This window comes from Thermobia domestica, chromosome 8, assembly GCF_964235325.1.
Source record: "Thermobia domestica chromosome 8, izTheDome1.hap1.1, whole genome shotgun sequence".
In the NCBI taxonomy this organism is placed as follows: domain Eukaryota; kingdom Metazoa; phylum Arthropoda; class Insecta; order Zygentoma; family Lepismatidae; genus Thermobia; species Thermobia domestica.
This window is the reverse complement of record NC_137461.1, coordinates 119256818-119274450: the sequence shown is the minus strand read 5'-3', so window position 1 is coordinate 119274450 and position 17633 is coordinate 119256818. Positions and strand designations below refer to the sequence as shown.

At 41.2% G+C, this 17633-nt stretch overlaps 1 protein-coding gene across 1 annotated transcript in view; it reads right to left on the bottom strand.

Annotated features, from left to right (window-relative positions):
* Positions 1-230: 230 nt before the first annotated feature.
* Positions 231-17633, bottom strand: part of LOC145692276 (uncharacterized) — a 32754-nt gene continuing 15351 nt past the window's right edge. The window contains exon 2 of the mRNA XM_081767573.1: positions 231-4747. Coding sequence (XP_081623699.1) covers positions 231-4747 — 4517 coding nt within the window. The remainder of the gene's footprint in view (positions 4748-17633) is intronic.

Below are 17633 nucleotides of genomic sequence, written 5' to 3'. Positions count from 1 at the left end.
AGGACACTGACCATAGCCTGGCATATATTCTCTTACGTTATAGCTGTTTAGACTAAATATTTTGTAAAAGAAAAACAATACACTCAACATACGCCGCCCACCTTGAAATATCCATATTTCAACACAAATCCCAATATCGAAGATCTTAATATTGACAATAGATGAAATAAAAATACTAAAGTTACAATACTATGCAATTAAATGTTAGAATAAACATACTAAATGATCAATTACTTGTGTTCAGATTGAACTGTTGATGACTCCCTTTCGTCGAAAGGCAATAGGGACAACTTCACTATCGGCCTCTTGTAGAGTCCGTCAGATGTTTTCACTGTCACCGTACGCACGAGACCATCTTTTCCTGGGTGAGTCTCAACGATCCTGCCAAGTTTCCACAGTTGTGGGGGTTGGTTGGTCTCGCGAAGGATCACCATGTCATTTGGTTTGAAGTTGGCAGTTTCTTTGCACCATTTTGGTCTTCGTTGAAGTTGCGACAAATACTCGGAAGACCACCGTCTCCAAAAGTGTTGCGTTAGTTGTTGAGTCAGTTGCCATCTTGTGAGACGATTCACCTTTGTACCTATGAAATCCTCTTGTGGTGGAGCTAACAATGCGTCGCCAGTTAAAGAATGACCGGGTGTGAGGGCCCTAAGATCACTAGGATCAGCTGACATGGGAGTTAATGGTCGCGAATTAAGACATCCTTCCACCTGAACTAGCACAGTTATCATCTCTTCATATGTCAGCACTGCATTCTTCAAAATGCGTTTCAAATTATATTTCATCGACTTGATGTTGGATTCCCACAATCCCTCAAAATGGGGTGAGGCTGGAGGGTTGAAATGCCACTGGATTCCAAGTGAGCTCAAATAATCACTTGTTGAATTTGAAACTCCTGTCGGCGTCACTATTGTCAAAAGATCCTTCAACTCACGGTTTGCACCTACAAAGTTTGTTCCGCAGTCACTGTATATGTCACTTGGCTTCCCTCTACGCGCCACGAAACGTTTAAGCGCAGCGAGAAAGGCTGAAGTAGATGCTTCGGTCACTAGTTCAATATGCACGGCCTTTGTACTGAAGCACACAAACAATGCAATGTATCCCTTATATGTCTTGGCAGACATCCCCTTTGTGCTCTTCAACAACACTGGACCAGTGTAATCTACCCCACACTGGTTAAACGGCCTACTTGGAGTTACACGCCCAGCGGGCAATTGCCCCATGAGCTGAGTTGCATTAGCTCGAGAGAATCTGTGGCAGGTTATACACTGTCTCACAATCAGGCGCACCACATCTCTTCCTCTTAGTATCCAGTACTTCTGTCGAAGAACTGACAGAAGTAGCTGTGGACCAGCATGCAAATTTTTTACATGTTCGTCACGCACAATGAGTTCGGTTAAAGTATGTTTCCGTGGCAGTAGAATAGGATGCTTCTCGTCAAAGTCTAATTGTGCCCTTTGCAGCCTTCCTCCTACCCTAAGCAGACCTTTATTGTCTATGAATGGATGCAGACAAAATAATTTACTTTGTGCTGGTACGTCACCGTTTTCCTTAAGACATTTCAGCTCTAGAGAAAATTCCTCCTCTTGTACCAACCGAATCCAGCAAACCAATGCTTCCTCTAGCTCACTCGCCGTCAAGGGTCCATGTAGCCTTGCATCAGGTTTACTCTTTGAATTATTTATAAATCGTTTGCACCAAGCTGTCACACGGTTTAATCTTGCTACCGAAGAGTAATTTGAAAGAAGGCTAATATCTGCCTTGGCGTGCATTGTAGCAACCGACGTCTTTTGTTCAACAATCACTGCATCTGAGGTTTCATCGTTAACCTCTACAGCTGGCACTGTTTCTGCTGCTAACCACTCTGGACCTGTCCACCACAATCGATGATTGATCAGCTCGGACGGTCTAACACCACGACTCGCACAGTCTGCAGGATTGGTCTCACTGTTCACGTGATACCACTTGATGTTACTTCTTTGTTGCACTTCACTTACTCGATTTGCCACAAATGTCTTCCATCTACTTGGACATGACGCAATCCAAGCAAGGGCTACCGTCGAATCGGAATAGGCACTCGTGCTGACTATTTCGACTTTAAGGGATTGAGACACAAAGTTTAATACCTTCACCAGGAGCACTGCGGCACATAGTTCAAGACGTGGTAGTGTTTGTCTTTTGATAGGGGCCACCTTTGTTTTTGCACTTAGCATGTTCACTGCATTGCTTCCGTCATTTCGCACACATCTCGCATACACTACAGCAGCATACGCAGCCTCTGACGCGTCACAGAACCCAATGAGATGGACTTCCCTTGTATCGTGTGGAATGGCACATCTTTGGATTCTCACTTCCTGCAGCAGTGGAAGTTCATCGCAATAGTCATGCCATTGTTTGATGATGTTGCTTGGAAGAGGGTCATCCCAGCCAATTCCTAGCTTCCAGATCCCCTGCATGAGGAGTTTGGCCTTTATGGTAGTAGGAGCTAGCCACCCCAATGGATCAAATAGTTTGGCCAAGTCAGACAATAACTGTCTCTTCGTAACACTATGACGAGTCTTTGGTACGGTGATTTTGAAGCAGAATGTATCTTGAGACGGACACCACTGCACTCCTAATGCCTTGATAGCATCATTATCGTCCCAAGGATCTATCGCGTTTGTTTCTCTTAAATGACTTGGAATGGACTCTAAAACACTTGGTTCATTACTCGCCCACTTGCGCAATTCAAACCCTCCCTTTTCTAACAGTTGTACTAGTTGTGACTGTAGATGAATTGCTTCTGTCACCGAGTTACTCCCAGTCAGACAATCATCCATGAAGAAATCGTTAAGCACAACTGGTGATGCTAACGGGAAGTTGTGTCCTTCGTCGACGGAAAGCTGCTGGAGACATTTTGTTGCTAAGAATGGTGCACATGCGATTCCATATGTGACTGTGAGCAACCTGTAGTCTTGAATAGGCTGTTTCGGATCCGATCTCCACACAATGCGTTGAAAGTTTGCGTCTTCTTGCTTCACGCGAATTTGCCTGAACATCATTTTTGCGTCTGCACATAGGGCCACCGGGTGAGTTCGGAAACGCAGCACAATAGACGTGAGATCCTCTTGCAATCTTGGACCGACCATGAGAGCTTCATTCAGTGACACACCTGTCGTGGTTTTTGCACTAGCATCGAACACCTCACGCAGTTTAGTAGTTGTGCTACTCTCGTTTAAAACGGCATGGTGAGGAAGGTAGCAACTTGTTGTTGGGGACACACTGTCTTCACTTGGTGAAATAGGTTCCATGTGACCGAGTTCTAAATATTCTGCCATGAACCTGCAATATTGTTCCTGATAGCCAGACCATCGTACAAACTTTCTCTCTTGTTGATGGAGTCGTTTTACTGCTATATCACGAGAATAGCCGAGGTCAGAATGATTGGTCTTAAACGGTAAGCTAACTTCATATCGACCATTAACTCTTCGATGCGTCACTGCAAAATGTTCTTCACATTCCCTTTCTTCTACTGTTAAGGGACGCACAAACGGTACTTCTTCGATTTCCCACAGTCGCCTCAATGAGACATCTAGATCACAGCTTACATGAAATGCGGACACTGCCGATGAACCACTGCAATTCACTTTCCCCGATAACACCCAACCCAGTGCCGTTTCCAATGCGATGGGTGCACCTTGAGGGCCCATGCGTTTGCCTCCTTGGACGAGTAATGGAAACACGTCCGCACCGAGTAGTATGTCCACACCACTTGTTTTGTAGAACTCCGGATCAGCCAGATCTAAATCCTTGATATGGACCCACTCATTAGCCCTAGTGAGAGCCTGTCTAGGCATATCTCCGGTCACTTTTCTCACTACTACTGCTGTTGTTGAATATTTATCGTTATTGTATCTTGACTTAAAAGCAAGATCTACAACTGCACGTGAATTGCATGCACTACTGGAAGCTATTCCCGAAATAGTTATATTTGCACTACGTATTGGGAGTCCCAGCGCTTGAGCACACCGTTCAGATACAAAACTTACCTCTGATGCACAGTCAAGTAACGCTCGAAAAGATTGAAATTGCTTTCTGTTGTTTCTCACCTTTACCACTGCTGTGGACAGCAACACTTGAGGAAAAACAGTTGTCATTGTTCCCCCATCAGCTGCTACGTGGGACGACACATCTTGAGCGCACTGAGAGAAAGAATCATCTTCGGGCTTCCTGTCAAAATGTAGTAACGTATGATGCAGCTTTCTACAGCGATGACACCCACCTGATTTACACTGAGCAAGTTTATGTGTTCCTTTTAGGCAATTGAAGCACAAAAGCTTACCTTTTACAAAGGAATGTCTGTCGTCTACTGACATTTGAATGAAATCCTTACATTTATGCAGCGCGTGCTGCAGTCCACACTTCACACATGTCACATCTGCCGAAGCATGATACGCCACTGTCCTGCTCTTTCCGGACGAACTTGCCGATTTATGGGCCTGAGGTTTATTTGATTTGTTTGTCGCGGAAGCCGCGAGTGCGCGCGATCTCTGGTTGAGAAACTGCGATAAGTCCGCGAAGGTTGGAAGTTCGTTTGAGTTAATTGATAGCTCCCATTGTTCTCGTGGATCACTATCCAGTTTTTCAGTTATGTGGTACACGAGTATAGCATCCCAATGCTCCACAGGAATGTCGAACACTTTCAAAACTCGCACACATTCATTAGTTGTATCCACAAGCCGTCTTAGAGAAGCTGGTGAATCGGCTACTGCACACGGTTGACGAATCAGTCTTTTTATTGTATCATTTACAAGTTCGCGTTTATTTTGGTACCGAGCATTGATTATTTCCCACGCCTCTGTGTAATTTTGATCGGTCACCGACAATGATTGTATCCTCGTCGCCAAAAGTGCCTTTACATCGCCGTGACGGGTATGTGACAGCGCAGTACTCCGAGGAAGGGATGGTTGCATAAGAAATTGCGATTAATTTTGAAGAGTTTTTATTTTGACTAGGGAAATAACGTAGTATAGGGAGTAAAGGCATAGATTTGAAGCATCAGCGAACTGTCATCTCTGAAAAGATTCGTATTTTCAGTTTTTCAATTTATTGTCCTATATGTGAAGTAAATAAATGCTAACAACTGCTATTAGCGCTTTTCACTCTCCAGGAATTTACTGTGACATTTTCCCAGGACACTTTTCTAAGTCCTAAATGAGTTAGTGAATTACTTGATTCGCCTCACTGTTTTCATTTGAGAATGGAAACTGTGAATATGTTTCGCTGTCGTCAAGCAAGGGCGGTAATAAATGTAAATAAGATTCTTATTATTAAATAAAACACAACAGTATTTATTCTATCTATAGCACAATATAATAAAGTAATTAAGCAACATGATAATTACTAACTCCTGCAGGATTTTTTCCAACGGGAAGGGGGGAGGTAAAAGACCGATATAGAGTTTTTCGATGTATTGCCCTATATATATTAAAAGTCATAAGATTTATCATTGATAGCGTATATCCTCTTACTTTTTAAAATCGCCAATAAAGCCTATTAGTCAGAACATTCATCTCCAGATATAATGTAGAGAGAAGGAAGGAGATATGAAAAGTGGCGTAAGTAATTTTACTGCGCCCTGGATCATCGATTTACTCATACCCGCCCCTGTCCCACGCATTTCAGCTGCTGCGTTATATAATATATATATATATATATATATATATATATATATATATATATATATATATACAGGGTTTTCATAAAGTATGTACGGATTTAATTCGCTTATAATTTACATAAAAATGCTCATATTGAAATCAAATAAAGTGCAAACGGTAGCGGAAGGATTAAATTTTTACCTGTAATCTGCACCAGCTCAGTTCATTCACCACCACACCTCCAACTGGGCGCCATTTACGTCCACACATTCGCGTAGGCGGCGCTGGAATGTTGGCGGCCTCCCACTTCGAGGACGGTCCAGGACGCTTCCTGTCTCCAAGAACTTAGCATGCCACTTTCGGATTGCACTCTCAGTCGGTGCCGGCTTTTTGAACTCTTTGGTGAACTTTCGACACACCAGAATTGGTGATTTTAGCTCTGCGTACCACAGAACACATTGCGTACCACAGAACATAAGAAACTGACCCTTGCCTTCCCTCTCCCTTTCTCAACGTGTTCAGAGTTGCCGCTTATCTAACAGTGTTACCAACTAAAAATTTAATCCTTCCGCTACCGTTTGCACTTTATTTGATTTCATTATGAGCATTTTTATGAAAATTATAAGCAAATTAAATCCGTCCAGACTTTATGAAAACCCTGTATATAGATATGATTCCATGTCAAAAGGGCCCGACAAAAGGGCGAGGATAGAAAGTCCGAAGTCAAAATGGCCCGCCAGAAAGACCCCGCGTCAAAAGAGCAAGTGCAAAAGTGGCCCGCAACAAAAGTGCCGAGTCGAAACTCGTCAAAAGGTTTCCCTCGTCAAAAGGGACCGGGTCAAAAGATCGTCGCGGGAAGAGAGCCCGAGTCAAAAGGGACATATGTCAAAAACCCGAGTCAAAGAGGACCCCGCCTCAAAAAAGCACAGGTCAAATGGTCCTCACCAGTAAAGAGGACGAGTCAAAAGGGCCCTATGTCAAAAAGCCTAGGTCAAAAAGGACCCCGCCTTAAAAGGGCACTGGTCAAAACGGTCCCGCGTTAAAAGGGCCCGGTAAATACAATTCCACGGCTAAAAATTCTGAAATCAAGAGTGGAAATCAGGAGAAAGAAAGAGATATGACCAGTGGCGTAACTAATTTTGCTGCGCCCTGAATAATCGATTTACTCATACCCGCCACCTGTCCCACACATTTCAGCTTCTGTGTTATGTGGTTAAATATCAGAATGGCCCGACAAAAGGGCGAGAAGGGAAAGGCCCGAGTCAAGACGGACCCGGTCAAAAAGGCCCGGTAAATACAATTCTGCGCCTGATCGTTCATCATCTATTTACTCATTCCTGCCCCCCACATTTTAGCTGGTGAATATATATATATATATATATATATATATATATATATATATATATATATATATATATATATATATATATATATATATAGCTCTGTCTGAAGGGCACGGACAAAAGGGCGAAGACAGAAATGCCTGAGTAAAAAGGGACCGGCGACAAAAAGGTTCGAGTCAAAAGAGACCCAATGTCAAAAGTGCCCAAATCAAAAGTTCGACGCGACAAAAAGGCCCTATCTCAAAAATGCCCGGGTAAAAAATGACACCTCAAAAGGGCACGGCTTAAGATGGTTCCGTGTCAAAATGGCCCTACTCAAAGGACCCCGCGACAAAAAGCCCCGAGTCAAAAAGGCCCCGCGTTAAAAGAGGCCGAATTAAAGAAGCCCTGCGTCAAAAAGGTCCCTGTCAAAAAGGCCCAGCGACAAAAGGCCCGGTAAATACAATTCCACGGCTCAAAAGCCTGAGATCAGGAGTGCAAATCACGAGAAGGAGAGAGATATGACCAATTGAATAACAAATTTTACTGCGCTCTGTATCGTTGATCATCTATTTACTCATACCTTCCCCACGCATTTCAGCTGCATGTCAGAAGAGCACGGACAAAAGGGCGAGGACCGAAATGCCCGAGTCAAAAGTGCCCCACGACAAAACTTTCCGAGTCAAAAACGGCCCCGCGTCTAAAGGGCTCGACGACAAAAGGATCTGAGTCAAAAGGGTCCAAATTAAAATGGTTCCTGGTCAAAAGAACCCGTACTCGGTTCAAGACAAGAAAGCCCACGTCAAAGAAGCCCTGGTCAAAAGGGCCGGAGTCAAAATGGTCCCGCGTCAATAGGGTTCGAGTCGAAAGTGCCGCACGTAAAATAGGTCCGAGTGAAAAAGTATCCTCGTCAAAAGGGACCAGACGAGTGGACCGAAACTTTTCAAAATTTTGTCACGGGTAGCTTGGTCTAGGGCCCCAGATCAAGACGAAGAGCTTTTATTCTAATTGCGAACTAGGGGATCTCAGGGGGACGTTTACCGGGACCGGCCTGGGGACCAGACAAGTTGACGGCCGAGAGTTACCAAATTTTGATCAAAGATGCCTTGGTCCAGGTCCCACACCAAGGCAAAGCGTTTTTGACAAAATTCGAACCAGGGGGTCTCAGGGGGGCGTCTACCGGGACATGTAAAAGTACTAGAAAATGACCGATATCAGTGTCGATTTCATAGTTTTCGCGGTCGCTGAGATCAATGGTGAAACTCCGAGCGCATTAACTTCCAAATTCTCCCTATTCAGCTGCGGGCTGTGAGTCAACGGGGGGGGGGGGGATACCGAAACGTAAAAGTAATCCAAAATGACCAATATTAGTGTCAAATCCATAGTTTTCGCGGTTGCTGATATCAATGGTGACACTACCATTAGCGATGAGTCAAATTCATCCACCGTTGTATGCGGGCCTTGGGTCACCAGAGGGGGGAATTCTGAGACATGTAAAAATAATCGAAAATGACCGATATTAATGTCAAATCCATAGTTTTCGGGGTCGCTGGGCTCAATGGTGAAACTTAAAACCGCGTTTACTTTCACATTTAGCCCCATCAGCTAAGGAACGGGGGCATTATAAAGGGGATCACGAGACAAGTAAAAATAATCCACAATGACCGATATCAAATCCATAGTTTTCGCGGTCGCTGAGATCAATGGTGATACTTTCATTAGAGATTTTTTTTTAAAAAATTAGCCACCATTGTATGCGGGCCGGGAGTCACCGGGGGGTGCGGATTGCGAGACATGTAAAATAATGGAAAATTACCGATATTAGTGTCAAATCCATAGTTTTCGCTGTCGCTGAGATGAATGGTGATACTTCCACAGGCGTTGACTTCCAAATACAGCCCCCATCGGCTGCGGACCAGAGGCGTTGTTTTTTCAAAATTGGAACCAGATGTTCATAGGGGCTTTTACCGGGATATGTAAAAAGTAGTAGAAAATGGCAGATGTTAGTGCCACATTCATAGTTTTCGCGGTATTGGTTGGGGGCCAGAGGTTTTTTTCACAACTCGAACCAAGGGGGTCTGAGGGGGCGTTCACCGGGACATATAAAAGTAGCAGTAAATGGCCAATATTTGTGTCGAATCCATATTTATCGGGGTTGCTCAGATGTATAGTGACACCGCCGATAGTGTTTATGTTCAAATTCAGCCCCCATCGGTCTTCCCAATGAAAACACATGTACGTTGTTGGATACATAAAATATGTCCAATTTTAGAAATGTTTCTTAATTGTTCTCCCGTTGTTCAGTTTGTTTACATTGATATTTTATCTGATCCGTGCGAAGAACGTGCATAACAGCTAGTACCAAATGGTAAAGTGTTTTTATAGAGATGCAAGGGCTCGGAAAAAACCGGCTTTTTTTGGAAAAAAACTCGGTTTTTTCTGCTTTGCTTTTTTGCTTGGGAAATTTTGGGCTTTTTTCAAAATACTGCTTTAAATTGATAAAACAGACCTTGTATCGCTTCTCTATAACACAAAAAATCATTTAATTAGTGGTTGATGCTGATAATATAAAACATCGAAAATAAACTATGAATTTCGAAAAAATATTTCAAACAATTTTTCTTCAACATATTTACATTATGAATTCCACAGGATTAACCAATGTATATAATAAGAATTTTTTAACCTCCTATATACAAAAGTAAGCAGAGTTGGCAAGAACCGTGGTTGTTTTTGAAAATGCCAAAAACCCGTTTTTTGGGGGATGTTTAAACCAGGCTTTTTTGGTTTAAACCAGGCTTTTTTGACTTAGATTTTTTGCTTTATGTATTTATATTACATATTCACAGAAATAAGTTTGTTTCGCCTTGATGTTATTATGCAACAGCGGGGTTATGCCGGAAGAACTCCCATAAGCTTAAAGAAGTGCGGTCAGTAAATTTCTTAAGTTGAGAATCTCCCGCCCTAGCCATTGGGAAAATCCCGTCATTACTTGAAATGTAAGACAATAACGGGAAATTCCTGTTATTGCTTTGCATGTAAAATTTAAAGGTCAACGTACCATAATCAGTACGCTAAAACTGAGGTATTAAATTACAAATTTAGTACCGGTACGTAGATATCATTGAAAGTCCAATCCAAGCTAATGTTGGAAGCTACGTAGGCAATCGATAAATTTTGCCAATTTCTATCAATATATTTAAGCAATATTGGCTTCTTTATAAAACAACACGCATTTAGGCATGCAGAAATATACAATTTGGTTTGTTTCGTATATTTAGGCTTAACATCCTTACGAAATACCGAGGTTATCAAGGAGAAGACTTTCGCTTAAACTGACATCCGAACCGCTACTTGGGTTACGCATGAAAGAAGGTTTGTGGTTCGACCGAGAATTGAACATGGGACACCTTGATAAAAAGGTGAAAGGGAAATAAAACTATTGCAGGTGGTTTGATATCTGGAAACGTTACCATGAAGTTCACACGATTCGCATTTTTCATTCTTTTTATTTTTGTGGTTTAAACCACTTATTTAAAAAAAGTTGGTGTAAACCAGCCAACCCTAAAAGTAAACACTTCTTTTTAAAGAATACACAAATAACTAGCAAAATAGTATGTAGTATTTTTACTTCAAAATATTCCATACCCTCTTTTTGAAACAAAATAAAATTAAAATAAAACATAAGAGAAATACTTAGATTTATATGATACACTTAAAGGCTGCACATCTAGAGCTTTTGGTTCTGTATGTTCTTGAAATTCTACAGTTAAGTTTTATAGAACCACCATCACAGTTTACCCAATCCTCAAGTTTTCTGAATTTTTAACAAGAGGGATTCAACATATCATTACGGAACTCCCCCCCAAAAAAGACTACGGAATATATTTAAGTTGAGCTAAATACAACTGCACAACAAACATGACTGAGTGATTAGCTTTTGCGCTTCTATCGGGAAGTCCGGGATTCAACCAGCATTCGACCATTCTGACAAAGCTTTTCTTCATTCCATCTATGAATGTAGAAATAGTGCGTGTACTGTGAGTTGGGCGACTTCCTTTTTTATTGTTTTTAAATCGTTATTATTACTAATTACCAGCAGTGACGGTTTTGCGAAGGTTAGGGGGGCGGTCTTTCGGACTGAAGCCCGTTCCCCAAAGTTACGGAATGTCTGCAACAAACGAAATATCTATTATTTATGCCTTTACTCATAAACTTTAAGCTCCCGTCAAATAAAAATTACGAATGTTTAAAAAAACTAAACATTAGTAAGAAACCCTTCCCAAAATACTTTTGTAAATCCGCCACTGATTCTCAGTATAAAATGATTTTTAAAGTTGTATCCGGAAGATTATTGCTAAACATATAAACGAAACGAAATATTAGTTATGCCTGTACTCATAAACTTCAAGCACTTCCCAAATAAAATTAGTACTTTTTAGGAAACGAAACAATCAGAAAAAACCCTCCTAAAGTACTTTTCTAAATCCGCTACTGATTATTTGTATAAATTGGTATTCAAGGTTGTGTCCGGAAAATTATTGCTAAATCACTTCACAGCTACAGTATAACAGAAATGTGGAAGTACGGTTTGACGGATATATTGAAAAACGTACGCTTTGACGGATAAATAGAAAAACGGGCAAGTTCAACTTTTGCGCTAGAAGCTAGAGTACTAAAAGCTCTTAGAAATGAAACACGGATGACAAACTAGAGAAGAAAAAAGATGTTGATAACTCAAAAGTTAAAATAAAGTTAAATAGCCTCTAAAATTACCCTCAAATACTACATTATTCATGTTAGCTTTAATTCGTAAAACATGTGCTCCATCCATCTTGATGGTGAATTTCATAGCGAAATATCACATTCAGGTCATGGAATTCTTATCTAACTATAGAATATACTATAAGAAAGCTATTTAGATAGAAAAATCATGAAGTTGAAAAAAGCCAAAATTTCCAAAATTCTCGTTTTTTTTCCAAAAAAGCCGGCTTTTTATGTGAAAAAACCATCGATTCAAAAAAGCCGGCTTTTTTGCATCTCTAGTTTTTTATGAACCAAATTACAATGAATTCAATTATATAGATAATTATTATAATTATAATAAATAATTATTTCCTTGTTGAATTATAGATACTTTTCAGTGGAAAAAAGAATAAAATTTGGAAGTCCCAAATCAACGTAAAGTAGACCAACGTAAAGGAAAAATGTATAACATTTTCCATATAATTAAGCTTACAAACTTAAAATTTCCATGTAATTAAGATAAATTTCCATTTTTGTGTCGCTTTGTGCGCCTATTTCCTCGTTTTCTGCGTCACCGGAAATGGCTCAATGTTATCCTACAAATATGGCGGAACAAGTTAATGCTGTTCCGTTAGGAACGATTTCGAGGTCATTTCCTTCACATCGTCTTGTGCGTGTTTTCTACCGTTTTGTAAGCCTATGTCCACGTTTTGTAAATCAATGGTAGTGTGTCAAAATGGGCATTCAATGTGGGAAGAAAAATGACCCACTCTCCCACCAAGATCGAATTTCGAGGTCGCTTTTTTCGCATTGTTTAGTGCATGTATTTACCGTTTCTGCACATATTTTCACGTTTTGTGAGCCAACGAAAGTGGGTCAAAGACGACCTACAAATATGGCAGAAAAAGACATATTCATTCCACTTTCAAGGTCCATTTTGACCCACTTGCACTGATGCACAAAGCGACACAAATCATGCATAAAAATGTGAAGGAAACGACCTCGACATTCGATGGTGACAGAACAGTATTAAGTTATTCCGCTACACTTATAGACCATTTTGACTCATTTTCGTTGTCGCACTAAAGTGGAAACAGGAGCACAAAACGGTACAAAGCAGGCACTATACGATGCGAAAGAAACGACCTCCAAATTCGATAGTGGCGGAACAATGGTTCTATTTCCTCAGACCTTGATGGACCATTTTGACGCATTTCTGGTGATGCTCAAAACGTGGAAGTAGGCGAACAGAACGGTACAAAATACACATTAAACGATGTGAAGGAAACGTCCTCCAAATTCGTTTGTAGCGGAACAACATTAACTTATTTCATTATATTCGTAGGTCCATTTTGACCTACTTCTGGCGACGCACAAAACGTACAAAACAGGCACTAAAAGATGCGAAAGAACCAACCCCGAAATTCGATAGTGGCGGAACAATGAGCCATTTAAATCCCACTTTAAAGGCCCGTTTAACTCACCTCGGGTGATGCACAAGACGAGAAATAGGCTCAGAAAGCTTTCAATAAAGGCACTAAACGATGCGAAAGTAACGATCTAGAAATTCGATAGTGTCGGAACAGTGGGTCATTTTTGTCACACTTTGGAGGCCCATTTTGACACACTTCTGGTGACGCGCAAAACGTGGAAATAAGGGCACAAAACGGCACGAAACATTCACTAGTCGATGTGAAAGGAAGGACCACGAAATTCGGTAGTGGCGGAGCAGTGGGTCATTTTTACCCCACCTTCGAGGCCCATTTTGACCGTCTTCCAGTGACGCACAAAACGTCGAAATAGGCGCACAAAAGGGTACGCGATGTGAAATTAACGACCTCGAAATTCGATAGTGGCGAAACTCTTGATCATTTTCGTCCCATCTTGGAAGCCCATTTTGACCCACTTTCGGTGACGCACAAAACTTGGAAATAAGGACACGAAACGGCACGAAATTCACTTGTCGATGCAAAAGTTAGGACGTCGAAATTCGGTAGTGGCGGAGCAGTGGGTCATTTTTATCCCACCTTCGAGGCCCATTTTGACCGTCTTCCAGTGACGCACAAAACGTCGAAATAGGCGCACAAAAGGGTACGCGATGTGAAATTAACGACCTCGAAATTCGACAATGGTGGAACTCTTGGTCATTTTCGTCCCATCTTGGAAGCCGATTTTGACCCACTTCCGGTGACGCACAAAACGTGGAAATAGGGGCACGAAACGGCACGAAAATTCAGTAGTCGATGCGAAAGTAACGACCTCGAATTTCGATAGTGGCGGAACTCTTGATCATTTTCGTCCCATCTTGGAAGCCCATTTTGACCCACTTCCGGTGACGCACAAAACGTGAAAATACGGGGACTCCTTTTAACCCACTTCCCATGACGCACAAAACGTGGAAGTAGACGCACAAAACGGCACAAAACGATGTGAAGGAAACGAACTCGAAATTCATTGGTGACAGAACAGCAATAACTTGTTCCGCCATATTTTTAGGCCCATTTTGACCCACTTCCGGTGATGCACAAAATGTGGGAATAAGCGCATAAAGCGACACAAAACTCGCACAAAAGATGCAAAACAAAGTACCTCGAAATTCGTTGGTCGCGGAACAAGTTAATGACGCGGTGAGCACCAATATAGACCTAAGTATATACTGTAGTTCTTACCAGGGGGCGCGGTGGCTCAGCGTTCACCTCCGGTGCTTGAGGTCCCTGGTTCGATCCCAGCTCGCACCGTGTGGACTTTGTGGTGGACAAACACCGTGCTCGCGGGTTTTCTCGGGGTTCTCCCCTTTCCTACTACTTTCTTCATTACATTATTTCATTCATTTCCCATCATCACCGTCTCCTTTAGCCTAACCGGCATAACCGTGGGACGTAAAACTAAATATTTCATTTAATTTTTTTGTAGTTCTTACCATCAAGGCTGAGAACTGCACGGTCCAATTTTTTAGCCAAAGTAGAAGCCCAACCGGGATAGTGATGTCAACCGGCTCGGCTCGGTTCAACTGAGCGTACAGCTTGAACTGGCTTGGTTGGGATGACCCATCGACTGGGCTCAATTGAGCCAATGGCTTGAACCGGCTCGGTAGAAACAAGTCATCGACTCGGCTTGGTTGAAACGAGTCCATAGGCTGGGTTCGAGTCAGCTTAAATGAGCTGATGGTTCGAACCGGCTCGGTTGGGGTAAGCAATCAGCTCGGTTCGGTTCGGCTTGTGTGAGCCATCGGCTCGAGCTGGCTTGGTTGGATGATCTGTTGGCTCGGCTCACTTCTCGGTTCGGCTCGATAAGTGAATGAGCTGTGAGCGAGCCGCTTGAGTCGTTGACAACTCTAAACCCGGGTCGAGCAATTTTGAACATTTTTGACTGGAGTCCTATAACTTTTAACAATTTTCAGCTCGAGTCCGAATAGTTGTTCATCCTGAACTCAAACCTAGAACCTCGTGACCGATGTCCTTGCCTCCTGAAGATTTCTTGACGACCGAGATCGACAGTCAACTAATTTTTAGTATTGAGATAAAAGCCGCCTATATCCTATGTTTATACAGGTACACGGTGTTATAATAATAATGAGTTATAGTAGTACTAGTAGTATCATTGATAGTTATATTGTCTATGTAGGACACTTGAAGATAGTAGTACTTGGAACTACACAAAGGACTTAGCTCGAATTGGCTCGACTCGACTGGAAACTCGATCCGAATTCGAGTCGAGTTGGGGGAAATGTTTCGAGCCGAGTTCTCGAGTCGAGCTCAAAGATGTCTGCTTCGAGTCAAGTCGAGTTTTAAAGAAAACTCGCTCGAGCTCGCTCGTGCCCATTCCTATTGTATGCATGACGGGCATATAGAGTTCTTTCGAGTGGGATAGAACCATAAACATAATATATTTTTAAAAATTCTTAGTTTCACGGCTTTCTTCCCAGGGGGGCGAAGGGATGATAGTTATCCAGCATTTCTTATAAGTACCTTATTTCAAATATGTAAAACAGGAACAAGTGGACAACACAATATACACACATCTTCTTATCTTTAGTTTTAATTCCTGAGTTCAATTGCAATTAACAATTACAATTAACAAAACAAGTTTCAATTGTCAATTGCAATTAACAATTAAATGTTTCAATTGCACCCTTTGCAATTGACAATTAACAATTAAAAAGTTTCAATTGCCTGGTGACCAATTAACAATTAACAATTGACGAAAATTTAATTGCAAATTTTATGATTGAATTCAATTGCAATTGAAATTAATTGTCAATTACAAATTGAAATCGTTAGCAATTGAAATCAATTGCAATTAATTTTCGGAGCAATTACTTTAAATTGATTGATCAATTGCAATTGATTTCAATTGATTTTGCCCAACACTGGTCTGTGATTCCTTTTCCTGATTGGGGGCGCGGTGGCTCAGTGGTAGAGCGTTCACCTCCGGTGCTTGGGATCCCTTGTTCGATCCTAGCTCGCGCCGTGTGGACTTTGTGGTGGACAAACACCTTGCTCGTGGGTTTTCTCGGGGTTCTCCCGTTTCCTCCCACTTTCTTCATTCCACCATTTTCACTCATTTCTCATTATCACCGTCTCCTTTAGCCTAACCGGCATAACCGTGGGACGTAAAACTCAAAGATTTCATTTCATTTTTTAAAGATTTCATTTCCTTTTTTTCCTTTTCCTGATCGCACCAAATATTAGGCGTCACTTGGCAACGTCGCATAGCAGATACGTAAACTACAACTTTCGTGCCACAACATGTACTGTGGTTGTCCTTATTCATCAAAGTAAAGCCCGGCATGTAAGTCTTGCAGGCCGAGTATACCTTTTTAATGTTTTCATATACAGTCGTCTTTGGTTCCTTCCAAAACTATTTTCCTTGCAATTGCTGTGGCACACAGTGCAATTGCTGTGGCATACTCACTCCCTAAGGGTGTCACGCGACAGTGTACTTATCAAAATGCGACGGTGGCCTTGGTCTTGAAAACATTCAACTTCAGAGCTGCTCGCTGTTCTACATAGCGTGAGCCAAACCAAGGCGCTTTAACTTATTAATTTAAAGCGCCCTGGCGAAACACTGCTCATAGTTGGAGTCCCTTTCCAGCACAGTAAAAGAGTGCAAGGACGAAAAAATGAAAAGAAAAGAAAAAAGAAAGAAAGAATACGGAGAACTGTTCCTTATGCAAAGAGCGTTTGAAAACATTTCAAAAGGTACGCTATGACTATTATCAGTTAATTGTCAACAACCGATATCGGGGACAGATCCAGGAATTTTTGATGGGGAGGGGCGCAGGTCTGAAAAATAAATTTGAGACATTTTTCTATATGTGGTTCGCTAACCAAAAATGTGAGCTGGAGTGCTTTCTAATACGTATTTATCGCCCTTCTGGAGGCAGCATTGAGGAAAGCCATGTTGTTCAACACGAGAGAATCCAGGATTACCGTAAAAAAAATAATTTTTTTATTACCATCTATTTATTATTGCATTATTTTATTTTATTATTATCATTATTTTTCTTAAATTAGATTATGTAGAGTAAACTATTTTTAATTTAATTTCCTATTAACATAATTCATATTAACTCTTCACTAATATCGTTATTTTTATACTGCATAAGTACTATCGTGGGGTCAGATTTAACCCCGTTATTTGTTTTGAAATTAAACTATGTTAAAACGTATTACCATTAGCAGTTGATTCTGGACCTTTTACTAGTCCTATACTTTAATGGATTTAACTAGTTTTGGGGACAAAAAATATTTTCAAAATATTTTTGACTAATTGTCTTTTAGTAATAGATTATTACAAAGCGAAACAACATACTTAAATGAAATAAAGTTTTTTGTTATCCGAAAATAACAAAGTATGAAAATAAACTTATTTTCATATAAGGAAAGCATTCAATTATTAGTGCTGAGAAAATGTAACTTGTCAT